At 46.1% G+C, this 19,309-nt stretch overlaps 1 protein-coding gene across 1 annotated transcript in view; it reads left to right on the plus strand.

Moving 5' to 3' along the window:
• The window catches only part of dcc (DCC netrin 1 receptor), a gene marked incomplete at both ends in the record, with an annotated part of 118,699 nt that extends 108,945 nt beyond the window's left edge, over positions 1-9,754 (plus strand). The window contains 3 exons of the mRNA XM_083641075.1: positions 2,709-2,966; positions 9,210-9,364; positions 9,665-9,754. Of these exons, the coding sequence (XP_083497201.1) occupies positions 2,709-2,966; positions 9,210-9,364; positions 9,665-9,754 (503 nt within the window). The remainder of the gene's footprint in view (positions 1-2,708; positions 2,967-9,209; positions 9,365-9,664) is intronic.
• Positions 9,755-19,309: the final 9,555 nt, after the last annotated feature.

The following is a 19,309-nucleotide window of genomic DNA, read 5'->3' on the forward strand; positions in this document are numbered from 1 at the left end:
CCTACCGGTGAAGCTTCCCCTGTCAGGTGAAAAGAAGCGGCTGGCTAACTGCCCATGTCTCGGAGGAAGCATGGAGCCAGTTCCGGCTCTCCCCAGATCAGCAGAGGGTGGAGCAGCAACCAGGATAAATAAATTAAAATTAGCACTAATGGGGGATAAAAATGGGATAAAAAATCGGGAAAAAAATTATATATATATATTTTTTAAAGTGCTGTTTGCAGGGCCATGTATTTACAGGCCAGTAGAATCATAGGCAGCTCCGGAGCAGCTTCCATTCAGCATGGGTTACCATGGTGATAAGAAGTGAACCAGCTGGAAGAATGAAACCCCAGGGTTAAACATGAAGTTACCTCACTTCACTAACATATACAGGCCACTGCATGACCTTGTTGGTGTCTCCCTCTCTCTTTCTCTCCCTTCATCTCCCTCTTTCTTCTCTCTCTTGTCTTGAAGCAGTTGCTCCTTCACAGCGGGGACAGTCTCTCCCTCGGCGTTCTCTCATCTCTTTAATGAACGCAGCTTCCCTCTCTTCTTCTCCCATGATCCTCTCTGATCTCCTTCTCCCATGATCCTCTCTGATCTCTTCTTCTCCCATGATCCTCTCTGATCAGACCTCAGCTCGCTCGGTGTCTCGGCGGCTGTCTGACCCAACGCCTGTCTGTCCCCACACAAAGCCTGTCTCTCCCCACAGAAAGCCTGTCTCTCCCCACACAAAGCCTGTCTGTCCCCACACAAAGCCTGTCTCTCCCCACAGAAAGCCTGTCTCTCCCCACACAAAGCCTGTCTCTCCCCACACAAAGCCTGTCTCTCCCCACACAAAGCCTGTCTGTCCCCACACAAAGCCTGTCTCTCCCCACACAAAGCCTGTCTCTCCCCACAGAAAGCCTGTCTGTCCCCACACAAAGCCTGTCTCTCCCCACAGAAAGCCTGTCTGTCCCCACACAAAGCCTGTCTCTCCCCACAGAAAGCCTGTCTGTCCCCACACAAAGCCTGTCTCTCCCCACACAAAGCCTGTCTCTCCCCACACAAAGCTGTCTGTCCCCACACAAAGCCTGTCTCTCCCCACACAAAGCTGTCTGTCCCCACACAAAGCCTGTCTCTCCCCACAGAAAGCCTGTCTCTCCCCACACAAAGCCTGTCTCTCCCCACACAAAGCCTGTCTCTCCCCACACAAAGCCTGTCTCTCCGCACACAAAGCCTGTCTCTCCCCACACAAAGCCTGTCTGTCCCCACACAAAGCCCGTCTGTCCCCACAGAAAGCCTGTCGGTCCCCACACAAAGCCTGTCTCTCCCCACAGAAAGCCTGTCTGTCCCCACACAAAGCCTGTCTCTCCCCACACAAAGCCTGTCTCTCCCCACACAAAGCCTGTCTCTCCCCACAGAAAGCCTGTCTCTCCCCACACAAAGCCTGTCTCTCCCCACACAAAGCCTGTCTCTCCCCACACAAAGCCTGTCTCTCCGCACACAAAGCCTGTCTCTCCCCACACAAAGCCTGTCTGTCCCCACACAAAGCCCATCTGTCCCCACAGAAAGCCTGTCTCTCCCCACACAAAGCCCGTCTCTCCCCACACAAAGGCTGTCTCTCCCCACAGAAAGCCTGTCTCTCCCCACACAAAGCCTGTCTGTCCCCACACAAAGCCTGTTTGTCCCCACACAAAGGCTGTCTCTCCCCACAGAAAGCCTGTCTCTCCCCACACAAAGCCTGTCTGTCCCCACACAAAGCCTGTTTGTCCCCACACAAAGCCTGTCTCTCCCCACAGAAAGCCTGTCTCTCCCCACACAAAGCCTGTCTCTCCCCACAGAAAGCCTGTCTCTCCCCACACAAAGCCTGTCTCTCCCCACACAAAGCCTGTCTCTCCCCACACAAAGCCTGTCTCTCCCCACACAAAGCCTGTCTCTCCCCACACAAAGCCTGTCTCTCCCCACACAAAGCCTGTCTCTCCCCACAGAAAGCCTATCTCTCCCCACAGAAAGCCTGTCTCTCCCCACACAAAGCCTGTCTGTCCCCACACAAAGCCTGTTTGTCCCCACAGAAAGCCTGTCTCTCCCCACACAAAGCCCGTCTGTCCCCACACAAAGCCTGTCACACAAAGCCTGTCTGTCCCCACACAAAGCCTGTCTGTCCCCACACAAAGCCTGTCTCTCCCCACACAAAACCCGTCTGTCCCCACAGAAAGCCTGTCTCTCCCCACACAAAGCCTGTCTCTCCCCACACAAAGCCTGTCTCTCCCCACACAAAGGCTGTCTGTCCCCACACAAAGCCTGTCTGTCCCCACACAAAGCCTATCTGTCCCCACACAAAGCCTGTCTGTCCCCACACAAAGCCTATCTGTCCCCACAGAAAGCCTGTCTCTCCCCACACAAAGCCTGTCTGTCCCCACAGAAAGCCTGTATATATACGTGTGTGTGTGTGTGTGTGTGTGTGTGTGTGTGTGTGTGTGTGTGTGTGTGTGTGTGTGTGTGTGTGTGTGTGTGTGTGTGTGTGTATGTATGTATGTGTACGTATGTATATATAGGCTGTAAACCTGCTCTGGCAGCCAGCCTCAAGTGGCCATTCGAGGGATTGCAGTTTTTGCTACTCCCGCATTGGCGTCAATGCGGGAGTGGAAAGCTTCCCCCTAGGTCGTTACACTCACTCACGACATCCATCTTTAATACATCCTATGATCCTAACATGCTTCCTCCCTCTCTCCCCTCTCCCTCCACAGTGATGTCATCGGACTCCTCCACCAATCCTCTCCTGCAGCAGCAGCCCCCCCTCCTCCCCGGAGAGCACGTGGTGGCAGGGGCCGGGGGAGCGGGGGCCCCGGGGCCCGGGGAGGACGCCCAGGCCGGGACGGGGCGCACCATCCCCACTGCTTGTGTCCGCCCCACCCACCCCCTACGCAGCTTCACCAACCCCCTGCTGCCCCCACCCATGGGCACCATCGACCCCAAGGTCTACACATCCATGCTGCCCCAGTCCAGTGAGTACACAGATTTTAATTTTACACATAGAAAATATAGAAAACAAGACAGTCCAGTGAGTCCACATACAGATCCTTTCCAAAAAAAAAAAATATCATGGAAATACCATGGATGACCGTGGGCTTCAGCGGATTGTCAAGCAAAGACAATTCAAAAGGTTAGCGGAGATGCAGAGGGAGTGGACTGAGGCTGGAGTCAGTCATAACTGAGAAGTGACTGCTGATTTTCGTCACACTATAATAATTTCTTGAAATGCTGTTTTGGGGGTTTTCTGGAGCTTAAAGCCAAAATTATGAAAAATGAAACAAATAAAGGCTAGAAATATTTCACTTTGTGTGTAATGAATTTATAATCTATGAAAGTTTCACTTTTTGGAAGGAATTATGGAAAAAAACTAACTTTCCATGATATTCAATTTTTTTGGAAAGGATCTGTATATGCTCATGTTTTTGTATCTGTTGGTGAACTATTTTAGACGATTATACGACATGTCGTAGACACACTGCGGAAATCCCTGTCTAGTGTCTGAGTGAGCAGAGCGGAGCTGCTGCCTGGGCGGCTCCGCGTCCATATACGGGTTTGGGCATATCATGCAGCATACTCAACCGTCATTGGCTATTGGCGAGCATGTTGCAGACTGGCTGCAGCATACTCAACTGTCATTGGCTATTGGCGAGCATGTTGCAGACTGGCTGCAGCATGCTTGCGGCATACACCCCCACAGTCACAGCAGAGGATAGTCTTGAGAGGATGGTTGAATAGCATTGAAAGCATAAAGATCGCTGCTCTAATTGTATATACTTGGGGATATCCAATTCAGTTCAAATTTGACTGGGTGCTTAATAACCCTTTGATATGGGTATGGTATATTAAGACCCTTAGGTGTGGTATAATAAGCATATACCACGGCCTGTCATGATCTATTGCTTAATTATTACACAGCCTTGTTGAATACTCAATTCTGATTGGTTAATCACGGCATTCAGTGGTCAGTTATTTCTGTATAACAGACTCCTGCTAGATATATCAGACCAGAGGCCACGTCATTCATATCAATCCGCACAAAGGAGACCAGTCAATTTATCAAGCTCATTTGCGAAACCCTGTGGCAAAATAGTTAGCTCGTCTGTTAAAATTGCAAGGTCATTTTAGCCTATTCACTTTATGTAGCCACGCCCATTTGACCCGGTTGTGTGGTCGTGTCACGACTTCCAGCAAAAAAATAAAAAGGCCGGCTGCTCCAATATCATCTAACTCTAAATCAACTAATAATTTAATCTTGGATACTATTGCCTTCTTCCTTAGAACCATCGGAGACTAATCCAGGTAACGTGATGTTGTTGTTTCTACCTGCTGTTTTACATGTATCAACGCTGGTTAGCAAATCCGTCTTGATTGTTTCCAGGTGTGTCAAGTTAACCCAAAGCCCCACCTTACATCTTGCATACAGATGTTGCTCATTTAGTTTTGCAGTGGTGCAATACTGCTGTGGCTTTTGTTATTTCAATGTTTTCTTTGTTCTTAACAAAAGCCCCACTGTTCCAGTGTGTGACACCAGCATGCAGCACAGATAGAAATGAGGAGCATTGCAAAATTAAGATCTGTTGTCTCCCAGGTTGGATTAGAGATGATTATTCATGCTTTGATTTCTTCTCCTTTAGAGTTTTGCAATGCTCTTTTTACCCTTTTAGATCAAACTTTTCTGGGTCATCTTCAAATCATCCAAAACACAGCTGCTCAGCTTTTAACTGGTACCAACAGGAGATCTCATATCACCCCAATTTGACAAGGCAGATGCTATTTGCACCCAGGTGTAAATAACCCACAGGGAACAGGTGGTTTGAGCTGAACTTGAAGGAAACGGAACTTGGAGTCTGTTCTGAAGCCGGGTTTGTTTTCATTTTTGTGTGTGTGTGTGTGTGTGTGTGTGTTGCACGTGTGTGTGTGTGTGTTGCACGTGTGTGTGTGTGTGTTGCACGTGTGTGTGTGTGTGTGTGTGTGTGTGTGTGTGTGTGTGTGTGTGTGCGTGTGCGTGCGTGTGTGCGTGCGTGCGTGTGTGTATGTGTATGTGCATGCGTGCGTGCTTGTGTGTGTGCGTGCGTGCGTGCGTGTGTGTGTGTGTTGCCTAAAGAGTAGACAAATATAACTGGCCTTGACATTTGCCTGAGGGTTGGATCTGACCTCTCTCTCTCTCTCTCTCTCTCTCTCTCTCTTTATTTCTCTCTCAATTCAATTCACTTTTTTCCAATTCAATGTGCTTTTTGAGCTGCAATATGGATGTGTTGCTAAAGCATTTAAATTACAAAACAACAACAACAACAACAACATGTAACGGAACAATAATAGTAATAATAATAATTGGTAGTAATAATGATTAGGAAGGATAATGAATCAACAGTATAACAATTATAAAACAACAACTGTAAAAATCATTGTAATGTAATGACAGTAATAGGATCACAATTGGATCATAACAATAGCAAGTTAAAATGAAATAAGATCTCTCTCACTCCTATGTAACCCTCCCCCCCTCTCTCTCTCTCTCTCTCTCTCTCTCTCTCTCTCTCGCTCTACCTTCACCATCGCTTACAGCTATGTGAACAGAAAACATTATATATGATCCCTGGACAATTTGTGAGTGTGTGTGTGTGCGTGCATGTGTGTGCGTGCGTGTGCACGCATGTGTGTGTGTGTGTGTGTAAGCCTCCATATGTTAGCACCTACCTGTGTGTAGGTGTGATTATACATGCGTACATGATACATGTTTACTCTGTGTGCGTGCGTGCGTGTGCGTGTGTGTGTGTGTATCGTGCATGTGTGTGTGTATGTTCCATTATGCTGTGTATAGGCCCAGGTGGGCACAGATTACCATTGATTTTCAGCTTCTGGAAACCTCTCACACCAAATAGCCTGAGCCTGCAGCTATGGGATACACACATACACACACACACACACACACACACACACACGCACACACACACACACACACACACCCTCCGTCTGCTTCTCTCACTTTGTGTTTTCAGTCGGGTCTCGGTAGCTAGAAAACAATACAATGCTTTTATTTTGTAAAGGGCCACTTAGCCGAGCTTTGTATCATTACAAAATCAATAGTATATTATGCAAATGAGCAATGTTTAAAGTCCCATCATTCGTCGTTTCTCTATTTGGGGAAACTGTCCCGCCCCCACCCGTTTACAGATGCTAACCCGCCCTTCTGCTCAGGGCTGATGACTGTCAGAGATTAGCCCCGCCCTCCTGCTCAGGTCTGATGACTGTCTGAGATGAGCCCTGCCCTCCTGCTCAAGTCTGATGACTGTCAGAGATTAGCCCCGCCCTCCTGCTCAGGGTTGATGACTGTCAGAGATTAGCCCCGCCCTCCTGCTCAAGCTGATGACTGTCAGAGATTACCCCCGCCCTCCTGCTCAGGGCTGATGTCTGTCAGAGATTAGCCCCGCCCTCCTGCTCAGGGCTGATGTCTGTCAGAGATTAGCCCCGCCCTCCTACTCAGGGCTGATGACTGTCTGAGATTAGCCCCGCCCTCCTGCTCAGGGCTGATGACTGTCTGAGATGAGCCCTGCCCTCCTGCTCAGGGTTGATGACTGTCAGAGATTAGCCCCGCCCTCCTGCTCAAGCTGATGACTGTCAGAGATTACCCCCGCCCTCCTGCTCAAGCTGATGACTGTCAGAGATTACCCCCGCCCTCCTGCTCAAGATGATGACTGTCAGAGATTAGCCCCGCCCTCCTGCTCAGGGCTGATGTCTGTCAGAGATTAGCCCCGTCCTCCTGCTCAGGGCTGATGTCTGTCAGAGATTAGCCCCGCCCTCCTGCTCAGGGCTGATGACTGTCTGAGATTAGCCCCGCCCTCCTGCTCAGGGCTGATGACTGTCTGAGATTAGCCCCGCCCTCCTGCTCAAGGCGGATGGCTGTCTGAGATTAGCCCCGCCCTCCTGCTCAGGGTTGATGACTGTCTGAGATTAGCTCCGCCCTCCTGCTCAGGGTTGATGACTGTCTGAGATTAGCCCCGCCCTCCTGCTCAAGTCTGATGACTGTCTGAGATTAGCCCCGCCCTCCTGCTCAGGGCTGATGACTGTCTGAGATTAGCCCCGCCCTCGTGCTCAGGGCTGATGTCAATATTGCAGGGAGGCATCATGGATGGGGAAGGCATGCCTCCACTGTTGTGCCATTGTATGTATTTTGGGCAATCCTAGATTAGCCTGAAAATACTGAAGCACATACACAAAATAAGCATTTTTGATCGCAACAATCGCACAAAAAATGAAATCCTGGAGGGACTGATATACACAGACAGACAGACAGACAGGCAGGCGAGGTGTGAGACGCTCCAGGGTCACACTGCTACCTGCCTGTCTGTCTGTCTGTCTGTCTGTCTGTCTGTCTGTCTGTCTGCCTGTCTGTCTGCCTGTCTGCCTGCCTGCCTGCCTGCCTGTCTGTCTGCCTGTCTGTATGTCTGCCTGTCTGTCTGTCTGCCTGCCTGCCTGTCTGTCTGTCTGTCTGCCTGCCTGCCTGCCTGCCTGCCTGTCTGCCTGCCTGTCTGTCTGTCTGTCTGTCTGCCCGCCTGCCTGTCTGTCTGTCTGCCTGTCTGTATGTCTGCCTGTCTGTCTGTCTGTCTGCCTGCCTGCCTGTCTGTCTGCCTGTCTGTCTGTCTGTCTGTCTGCCCGCCTGCCTGTCTGTCTGCCCGCCTGTGGAGGTTTCGTGAACGCAGTAGCATCAAAAAGCGGGGGGAGGGGGGCTGGCTGTGTGGAGAAAGCCTGAGGAGGTACAGACTGCTCAGGGAATAAGGGAGAAAAGAAAACTACCTGCAGCTCTTGCTCTCTCTCCATATCTCTGTCTCTCTATCTCTCTCTCTCTCTCTCTATATCTCTCTCTCCTCTCTCTCTCTCTCTCGTTCTCTCTCTCTCTCTCTCTCGTTCTCTTACTTGTGCCCTTTTTCTCTGTATTTGTCTTGTGCTCCCCTTGCTTCATCTCACATTTATACCCCATAAAGCCTGAGCCAATAGATAATGACCAGAAAATTCAAATTCTTGGGTGTATATTGGACCAGATCTGACAAAAAGAAAAAGAAAAGAAAAAGTTGACAGATAAACAGGTAAATTGCCATAAATACTGCATGTGTCTAATTTGATACGCACATTTTCAACACGATTTCACAATAAGGTAGAAAATATGAATATCAATCAATCAATCAATATGTTGCATCAATCCAGTCAAATTGGAGGCATGTGGATCCCATGATTGACAGTGTCCATTTTATATCTCTCAATTGAAGGTCTTCTGCAGTGGTTCTCAACATGGGGTCCGAGGGCCACCAGGGGTCCTTGAGGGCATTCCAGGGGGTCCCCAGCAAATTGATGAACTGTTCAACTTCACTATTTCATTAAGAACAATAGAAGGCAGAAGAGTTAGTATGTTGATCATAGTTTCACTCTCAACTCTCTATACCTACAATAATTCAGATAGTCATGAAATTCTGGACAAAATAATATTTAACAATAAAAACATGCTCACATTTGGTTCCAAGAGAGAACATCTCATGGATAATGTGGACTAATTTAGGGGTCCTTGATATGAAAAGGTTTGAGAACCACTGCTCTGGTGCATGCCTTCTGCCCCCTGCTGGCTAGGGTTAGGCACTGCATGTATCTGTCACACTGACGTCTCAAAAATGAAATAAGGAATACGTATCATATGATTTCCTTGGCATTATATTAAAGACATAGAAGGTGGAACTGTTGATTGATTTAAAAAATGTAGAATTAGATTAGATTAAAGCAAGTGCCTTGTTCAAAAGCACATTGGCAGTAGCTGTTAATGAAAGGGAGAGCGTTTCTCACTCACTGCAGGGATTAAAACCAGGGACTTTCCTCTACCTCTGTTCCCTTGCAGCAGATTGATTTAACTAACTGGCAGAGTGAGAGGCTTATACCGATGGGATCATCTAGACCTTAGATGTTGAGGGCGGCTGTGGCTCAGGAGGTAGAGCGCATCGTCCATCAACCAGAAGGTCGGTGGTTCGATCCCCGGCTCCTCCAGTCCGCATGTCGAAGTGTCCTTGAGCAAGACACTGAACCCCAAATTGCTCCCGATGGCTGTGCCAGCACCCTGCGTGAATGTAGGCACATTGTAAAGTGCTTTGGATAAAAGCGCTATATAAATGTAGTCAATTTACCATTTACCATGTTGAGCGTGGTAAATGACTTCTCCCTCCCTCCCTCCCCAGGTTCCAGCCTCCCCAAGCCCCAGGTGAAGACAGCCTCTTTGGGCCAGGCGGGCAAGGCTCGCTCCCCCCTGCTACCCGTGTCTGTGCCCACCGCGCCTGACCCTCAGCTGCCCGAAGAGGAGGGACAACCCGCCGCCGAGGACCCCGCCGCCAACGTGAGTCTGGAGGAGAGATAGCACACATTCATGCCAGCACACACCCACGCACAACACACACACACACACACACACACACACACACAGCGGGGCATCCCACCCCTCACCTGGTAGAATGCGTACTATTTAAGGCTCAGTCCTTCATGTATATATATATATATACCGGTATATATATACATTATTAGGAAAGTGATTATTACTGAGGTAATAAATCAAGTGGAAAGTCCGACTTATTTTTGCAGACATTAGAAAGAATACAGGTTTAAGGCATGTTAACGTCTGGTCTGTTGTGTCTTGCAGGTGTACGAGCAGGACGACCTGTCAGAGCAGATGGCCAGTCTGGAGGGGCTGATGAAGCAGCTGAACGCCATCACAGGCTCTGCCTTCTAACCTCCACCCAGCCCTGCCCCGGGGCCCTCCAAACCACCGTCTGGGCTGGGGTGGATTAGTCCAGTTTCTACTGGTCTGGACTGGTGGATTAGTCCAGTTTCTACTGGTCTGGATTGGTGGATTAGTCCAGTTTCTACTGATCTGGACTGGTTTCTACTGGAACTACTGCAATTAAACAACAAATACAGTACATCCACAGCAGCAGCGCAGCGTTACGCCAAGTACAGGACGATGGGGGAGGGGCTTCCTGCAAACCCCTCCCCAAACGCAAAACTACAAAACCCCAACGCATAATGCCTCAACTCTACAAAAAAGGAGGGAATGATAAAAAAAAAGACAAAAAAAAAAGACCATAAGACCCCTAGTTCTCCAAAACTCGGGACTGTGACCGTACCTCACATTTTTCCCATGGTCTCTAGTGGAACATTTTCCTCTTTTTTTCCTTCTATTTTTTAAAACTTTGTGCAGTCACAGATTGTGTTTTATGGTTTCAATGGCAAACGCCGCAAGTTGCCATGGGAACCGACATTAAGGGACTTAGCAACCCATCCTCCACCACCAAAGTTTCTCTGTCTCTGATGATGATCCCACGTTGCCTGTTGTCGTGATGTGAGAGGGCTCTCTGTTGCTGCAGCCTTTCCTTTTCTCTCTCTTTCCCCTCGCACTCAAAACAGTCTGAGTTTCTTGAACCAGCCGTTACCTCTGGATCCTGAGGGTAAAAAATAAAATAAAAAATGATTTTCACTGGTTCTGACTAAAGAACCAGCCGTTACCTCTGGATCCTGAGGGTAAAAAATAAAATAAAAAATGATTTTGACTGGTTCTGACTAAAGAACCAGCCATTACCTCTGGATCCTGAGGTAGATAAATAAAATCAAAAATGATTTTGACTGGTTCTGACTAAAGAACCAGCCTTTACCTCTGGATCCTGAGGTAGATAAATAAAATAAAAAATGATTTTGACTGGTTCTGACTAAAGAACCAGCCGTTACCTCTGGATCCTGAGGTAGATAAATAAAATCAAAAATGGTTTTGACTGGTTCTGACTAAAGAACCAGCCATTACCTCTGGATCCTGAGGTAGATAAATAAAATCAAAAATGATTTTGATTGGTTCTGACTAAAGAACCAGCCGTTACCTCTGGATGCTGAGCTCCGAAAAAAATATTTTCACTGGTTATGTCTAAAGAACCAGCCATTACCTCTGGATCCTGAGGTTAAAAAACAACAAACAAAATGATTTTGACTGGTTATGACTAGAGAACCAGCCGTTACCTCTGGATCCTGATGGTAATATATATATATATATATATATATATATATATATATATATATATATATATATATATATATATATATATATATATATATATATATATTGACTGGCTCTGACTAAAGAACATGCTCAACATTAAATACCAACCCATTCTCACTCAGACGGCGTAAAGTACCGGCACTTTGTCACGCGCCTTTTGCGTGGGATGTTAACACGCACGGTATGATACCCACACAGACCCCTGTGCCTCACCGAACCCCGAGGTGTCACTTGACCTTTGCCTCACCCCAACCAGGTGCACAGTCACACTGCTTGTTTAACACTGGTGTGTCTGTGTGCATCTATAGTGACTCACAAAGGTACCATGCATGGTAACACCCCACACACAAGGTGTGTGACAGAGCAGCGGTATTTGACGCCGTCAGAATGAGAAGGTGTAAAGACGTATATGGATATGGGTGGAGCTTCTGTCCATACTCTGCATTCATTTCCTCTGTATTTGTGCATGTTTTCTGAAAGGTTCCAGATATGGACGAAAGGGAGCAGTACCACATACTGTACACACACACACACACACACACACACTTTTGACTCTCTACTGCCCTCTAGTGGATGCCTAACATGATGCCAATGTAAAGGACGCATGTAAGTGTGTGGGCAGTGACAGTTACATGGTTTGAAATGGACGTATTTATTTTGGTACGTAAAGGGAGCATGCAGTAAGCGAGCCTTAAGTCTGAAGTGGTCTGAACTCCACTGGACTGCTCTGCTAAGCCTTTACTCCCCCAACCGGACAGAGACTCATGCCGTCGCCATATTCTCAGCTGGGAACGTTTACTAGAACCATCCTTTCTGTTCCTTATCCAAGTCTGAGTCCTAAACAGATGTATGTTTGGGTCAGATTTGACCCGTTCCAAGTTCAAATGTTTCATAAATAGGATTCTTTTTTATTCGAACAAGGCTTCAAAACAGCTATATAAACACAACAAAATCAATGTTATTGTATGTGATTTTGAAGGTCTACTACTAGACTTACTACTATAGGTCTAGTACTATTCTCTAATCTCTGTGGTTCTGTGGAGAAGATTGTACTCAAACTTGGCTCAAACTCTTGTTTGGGTTGGGTTTCATCCACAAAACTTTACGTTCCCATTACATATGTGCCATTTAAATCTGGGGAACATAGGACCCTGGGAACATAGGACCCTGTCCCTGGGGCCCGGCCACCATCTTTCTCTACTAAGACTATCATTGCCAAATTCTGGGCTGGGAACGCTTTCTGTTCCTGTGAGGAGTAAAAACAAAACAACACATCTGCATTTGAACTGGAAGGCGGCCATCGTGTGATGGAAAAAGTTTGGCTCTGGATGATGTGTGCTGATTGGTCGTTTTGAGACACGTTCAGGTTCACCATGAACGCCTCATTCACAGCTCTCTCCACCGCAGTCTCGCCCCCTGCTGGTGGGAGGACCACTGAGTCACCGCACACACCGTAACACCACTTTTGGGATGGCCATTTTGTTCTTGTTTGCCAAACAATACACAAGATATAGTGTATTTTGTAGGACGATTGTATCATTTCACAGCAAAAAATCTGAACAAGTCATAATTTTCTTAAGATAAGTGAAAAATTGTCGATCTATCTCTAAGCGGTTCATCACTATAACCGTGATCACTATAAGTGGATTCCACTGTATTATTGTTGTTGTTGTTCTTGTTATTATTATTATTATAGAGATTAGAGACAGAAGTGTAAGATGATGATGATCTCTACCACTGTTTTTGTTTCTATTGTCACTGTGCAGTGAGAAGAGTGCTGTGCTGGCCCTGCTGTTTACCGCTAAGCAAAACGTTATATTTATTTTTCATGACATAAACATTTGTACCTCTGTCGCCCTCCATCGCCCGCGCGTGGGGGCCGCAAGAGCGCCCACGCGAGGACCGCGCAAAAGACCACCGGCTTTGTTTTCAGTTCACTTCAGGGGGCTTCAATTTTTATATAAAACTAAAAAACAAAGAAAACATACAAGCAATGCATATTCCACATAGTATATTTTTACATTCGCCGTCCTGTCAAAACTGTGTCTTTCAAATCAGGTTTTTAAAACATCCTTGGGAGGGAGTTATTTTAGAGGTCAGATGCTGTCGCCGTACCGACTTGAAAATTCCAGCACGTTGTCACTCTGTCATGCACCTTGTGCACCGGATGTAATGCGCCTGGTATCCTTGTGATACAGGGATGCCCTGTTAAACAAGCCATCACACCTCAGGCGTATAATGAAACGAACACCTGGGTGCGCTGAGACAAAGGTCAAGTTATGCTGTGGGGCAGGAGCTGGTCTTCCAAGGGGAAAATACCCCTCTGGAGGGGTCTAAGACCCCCTGAATGAAGACCACCGGGGGAGACCCTAACCCATATCCAAACCCTAACCAAGTGGCTACAGTGCCTAAACCTAACCCCCCTCCCCCCCTGTGCCTAACCCCTCAAGGACCCCTCCCCCTGTGCCTGACCCTAAGAGAGCCCCCTCACCCATGCCTAAACATAACCTGTGCCTCCCATGCCGTAACTTGACCTTTGCCTGAACCCAACAGGTGCTGAGTTGTGTTAGACATTTTTGTTTTTAAAGGGACAGTTCACCCAAAAATGATTCCATGTCGGTGGGAAGTCAGGTGAAGTTTTTTTAGTCCACAAATCTGTCCTTTAAAAGTGTTTTTATTTGGTTTCATTTGGTTGTATCAGTCATTTAGTGGGAGCGGGTGTTGTGCGCGCTTTCGCAGGCAGATCTGACGGTGTCCCGTCCGCACGCAGCAACGCCCCAGGCGACCTGGCAGAGGGGCGCCACAATACACACACGATACATCGCTGCAGCAGCAAAACTACATTACAATACGCTGTCTTTTCTACTGTACAGTTCCCCTAGAGCAATTGAAGGAATAATTGCTATAGTACGTACATAGACTGTGTGTGTGTGTGGGGAAGGGGGAGGAGTGTGTGTGTGGGGGGTAACTTTTTATATTCAAATTTAATATATTATTATTATTATTAATATTACTATTATTTTGAGTGCTTAAAACTATTATTATAATTATTTATAAGAACAATGTGATGATGATTCTGGAAATGTAAATTTAGTTTCGTGAAGGATGATAAGAAAGAGGCTTAGCCTGAATAAAATGTGATAACATTTGTGAACCAAAATATGTTGCATATCAACATTTCTAGATATTTGTAGCCTATATCAACGTTATTGAGTCTGGTGGCCAGTAAGGATGTTGTGGTCAGGGTGGGGGGGGGGGCATAAAAACTTGCCTTTCAATTGAAGTCACATTTAACCTCCTCTCCAACTTCACCTCTGCTGTGTCAACAGCAAACATGCCAATGTAAGGATGGCGAGCAGGAGATGAGGCAGAGGCAGGCTTCAGGTTCACCACCACAGATGTGTATTTTGTGGGAAACCAGGCATTTTCATTTCAGATGGGTGGTTGCAAAACAGATAGAAGAACAAAACTCAAAAGGCTTTGAACAAAATAAGGCTAATGATTCATTAGCCTTAATGAATCAAAATAACTACAAAACTGACAAGAAAATAACAGAACTAAACTGGAATCCAAAACATAGCTAAACCCATGAATGACTTGGGTCCTATGTGAACAAGCCAGCATGGGGCTGGTCTCACATCTGTTGGTGCAGGTAGAGTGAGCCCTCACACAAGGGTGTGAGCTGGCTAAACACTCTAAGCCGCTCCACCAAAACAGAGCAGAGCAGACAATCAGTGTCAACAGGCCAAACAGATCAAGGGTTTCATTAAACAATCATTTGTACATTGGCATCACTGGATCGGATCACCAATCGATCACCGATCTACGTCATATCCATATGTCTACGTCATATCCATATGTCTACGTTAGGGATGTCAATTTTCGGTTAATTTCACTTTCGATTAACCGACGCTAATAATCGATTAACCTATCGGTTAATTCATAATTTTTTAATATAATTTTTTTTTTTTTTTTTTTTTTTTTTTGTCTATTTACTCAATGAACTCATGCCCAAACAAGGCGTGTCTATTTAGATGCTGAAATGTTAATGCTTTTTGTGTTAGAATTTCTAACACAAAAAGCATTAACAAGCATTAACAAAAAGCATCAACATTTCAACACAAATTCTTTTTGTGTTAGAATTTCTAACACAAAAAGCATTAACATTTCAGCATCTAAATAGACACGCCTTGTTTGGGCATGAGCTCATTGAGTAAATAGACCAAAAAAAAAAAAAAAAAAAAAATTTTATTTTTATTTTTTTTTAATATTAACTGATAGACCGACAGCAATAACCGAACAACGACGTTAGCGACGGTTAATCGATTAACGGTTAACCGTTGACATCCCTAGTCTACGTCATATCCAGTTATTTGGCGCCTGGCAGGCATGCAGCGTGGCTTGAGAGAAGAGAGGAGGCAAACATGGAGGAAAACGAGAACATTGGTCGATGGAAAGAGTCTGTTGGCACTTTGGGGGGGAAGCTTCTGTACAAGCAAAGCTGGAAGGAAGCTACCGGAGCAAGACCATTTTTGAAGAGATATCTCGCGGCATGGTAGAACGCGGTTTCTGTAGGTTGTACCTGCAGTACCAAAGAAAAATAAAAAATCTGAAAATGAAATACAAGGACATTAAAGATGACAATAACAAAAGGCCGCATCAGCCCAATTTATGACTTACTAGACAAGATACTTGACAAGATAAGTGACAAACAAGCCAAGTGCACTGCACAGTCTGGCGCTGGCCTTAACGCTGAAGATGTTACTGTGCATACCGCAGCAAATGCTACGTTCATATATCATAATATTATAACCACTAACATAAAGTTGACATTATCATTTTGTAATGATGAGGGGCGTAGTGGAGGACGCCTACGTCCTTACCATAACAACCCATGCAGATAAGCTGGTTGTGTCTGGACACACAGATCTGACTTGAACACTTGCCCAAATCAGATTTGGGAAACCAATCAAAAATCTGACTCGAGAAACAAATCGGATTTGCCTGCAGTCTGAACGGGGCTTCTGTCTATCTCTACCAGCATGACTTTCTGGACCCTTGGCAATCTGGTTTCAAGGCTTCTCACTCTACTGACACAGCGCTCCTTGCAGTCACAGAGGCCCTGCACACTGCTAAGGCCTCGTCCCTCTCCTCCTTGTCCTCCTTGACTTGTCTGCCACTTTTGATACAAACCACCAAATCCTTCTCTCCATTGTGTCTGAACTGGAGCTGCACACTCCTGGCTTGCTTCCTACAGCATCTATCTAGCCACCAGGTCTTATGGGGGGGGGGGGGGGGGGTCCCTATCCAGACCCTGCACTCTTAGCACCAGTGTCCCTCAGGGCTCACTCCTGGGGGCCTTGCTATTCCTTCTCTACACTAAATCCCTGTGCCATGTGATCTCCACTCATGGCTTCTCCTATCACTCCTATGCGGACGACACTCAGCTCTAGCTCCCCCCAAGACACACAAATTGAAACATACATCTCCGCATGTCTCAAAGACATCAGTGCCTGGATGTCGGCCCACCACCTCAAACTCAATCTTGAAAAGACAGAGCTACTCTTCCTCCCTGGGAAAGATTGCCCTCTCACAGTCCTCTCCATCTCCATTGACAACACTGTGTTACTATCTCAAACTGAAGAAGCTTGGGGTGATCCTGGAAAATCAGCTGTCCAGCTCTGCCTACATCGCAGCGACTAGCCACGCTTGTAGATTCTCCCTGTACAGCATCTGCAAAATCAGACCATTTCTTACAAGGGAAACTACAGTATACACCATCTGGTCCAGGCACTTGTCATCTCCCGCCTGGACTACTGCAATGTTCTCCTTGCTGCCTCTGCCATCAGACCATTACAGCTCATTCAGAAGGCTGCAGCCTGTCTGGTGTTCAACCGACCTACATTTTCTCATGTCACTTTCCTCTTCCAGTCCCTTCACTGGCTTCCCATCTAGGCACGCATCAAATTCGAGACACTGGTACTCACCTACAGGGCAGTACACCAGACTGCTCCTCCCTATCTGCAATCTATGATCAGGTTCGGAACCTCACATGACTCCCTCCGCTCCTCCACCCTTGCACACCGCCTCACCCCACCATCGCTACATGGGCTTAAAAGTCGCTCATCCCGGTCTTCTCTTCCCTGGCACCACAATGGTGGAATGAGCTCCCGCTTCTGCCCATCTTTCAACAGAGACTAAAAAGACACCTGGACGACTTCTTACACAATAATCCAACTAATATACTTATTCCTACTTATTCCTTCTTAAAACAACTTTCAACAAATGCTACTCTATTCCTTGTTGCACAGTTGATTTCACTACTGTTGACAAAATGTGCTATTTTAAGTCACTGTGGATACTCTGTGTCATACTCAAAACCATAACCCTAACTTGGCAAGGCTTTCACATTAACCGAAAAATGTCTGTTAACTTGAAATGTTGATCTGCAATGCATTTTAATGTCACGTAAACTGCCAACAACTTATTCTGGTCAGTGGGTTTGGCAGGCGGACAGCTACAAAAAAACGGAAAAAAAAGAAAAGAAAAGATGAATGTGAAAAAGCATATTTGGACCTCATCACATGGGGGTGACCGGGCCTTATCTCCCCTCACACAGACCGGTTCATTTACAGAATGCCGTCGCTCCACAGATGAGTGGAGCGGCCCGGTATATACATTTACTTTGATTCCCTCCTTTAAAATCGTCCAATTTTAGAATTGTTATAACCAAATTAGATTAGCGATTGCAATATTTAAGAGTGTGCATTTTTGTTCATTTGAGTGAAGGGGGGGAGATGATGATGATGATGATGAAGATGAAGATGTACGTACCTTAGAGGAAGTAAAGTGAAATCTGGCTGTTTCTATCCAATGTTGTACACAATAATTGCTGGTTTTGTAATGCACTGTAGAACAGTCCCACAGTCATTTTTTTATAGAAATGTTATTTCAATGGTGCATTCTTTTTGTTTGATAAATAAAGTTTTGATACAAAAAAGAACCGCGTCACATTTGACCTTAAACAAACAAACAAACAACGTTTTGGGCTTGTTCGTCTGTGTGTGTGTGTGTGTGTGTGTGTGTGTGAAAGAAAGAAAGAAAGAAAGAGGCCAGGTCGTCGATGATGTCATACGTGGTGGCCACTAGTGCCCGAGTGGCCATGTCGCCACTGATGAGGTCATAAAGCACTGGTGATGCCATGGCGTTCGGGTGGCTCGGCGTGCACTTATAGTGACGCCATAATAACAATGATGTCATAAATCACTGATGATGTCACAATGACAATGTCCATTGAACTGATGATGTCACTTATACAGTACATAGACAGTGACATCACCAGTGATGTCATAAATCACTGATGATGTCATACCCACTGATGAAAGAGCTCTTCTTGGATTCCTCACCGAAGGCCGCCGAGCAGGATACGAAGAATGAGGGAGGCTGATCATATCTCTGCTGTTACTGTATCCTGTGGATCGTATCTTCTCTAATTGGAAAGCCTGTTCATCTCCCTTTACAATTAAGTCTCATTTGTAACTGTAGGCCTGTAACATTGTTTTAACTTTTGTTTTTTTACAAAACCTATTTTTCTGCCATGCAAGAATGGTAACAGGGTGTCATTGTTGCATGGAAAACTGAGTGTAAAAATTGTCTTGTGACTTGATAATCCATGTTTGAATGGCATTCATGTGAGATCTGCAAGTAGGAGATGAGCTTTTCCTATATATCCGACAGGCTTAAGTGCCTCAAACTACTCTCTTCTGTCTCTCTAATCTTAAGAAGCTTCTTTTAATCTCCTCAATTCCCTTAAACTCCTCCTCTTCTCCTGCTCACACACCTGCAGGGGGCCGCTTTCACCTGCAGGGGGCCGCTTTCACAAAGACTATATGGCTTTAATAGATATAACAATAGGCAGACTTCGGATAGACGTCTAAATTCCTCCCATCGCACAAAGCAGTTTAGGTCTTGACTATCTTAAGCAGGACTATGCTACAATGAATTCTGGGTAAATTAAGACTCTTTTGAAAGTAGAAAACATGGTTGACCGAGTAACTGCATCCAACCGCTCAGCTCCGTTTACTCGAGCAGAAAATGTTGAATGCAGCACTTACCAGGACATTTGACTTGGAAAGTTCAGTGGGGGGGAAACACACAGTAACACAACATAACATATCAAAAACACACAGAGGTCTACAGTGTTAAAATAATATGACGCCATGGGTTTTTTCCTCCTTCCTC

The sequence above is a fragment of the Poromitra crassiceps genome (assembly GCF_964638095.1).
Source record: "Poromitra crassiceps genome assembly, chromosome: 8".
NCBI lineage: Eukaryota > Metazoa > Chordata > Actinopteri > Beryciformes > Melamphaidae > Poromitra > Poromitra crassiceps.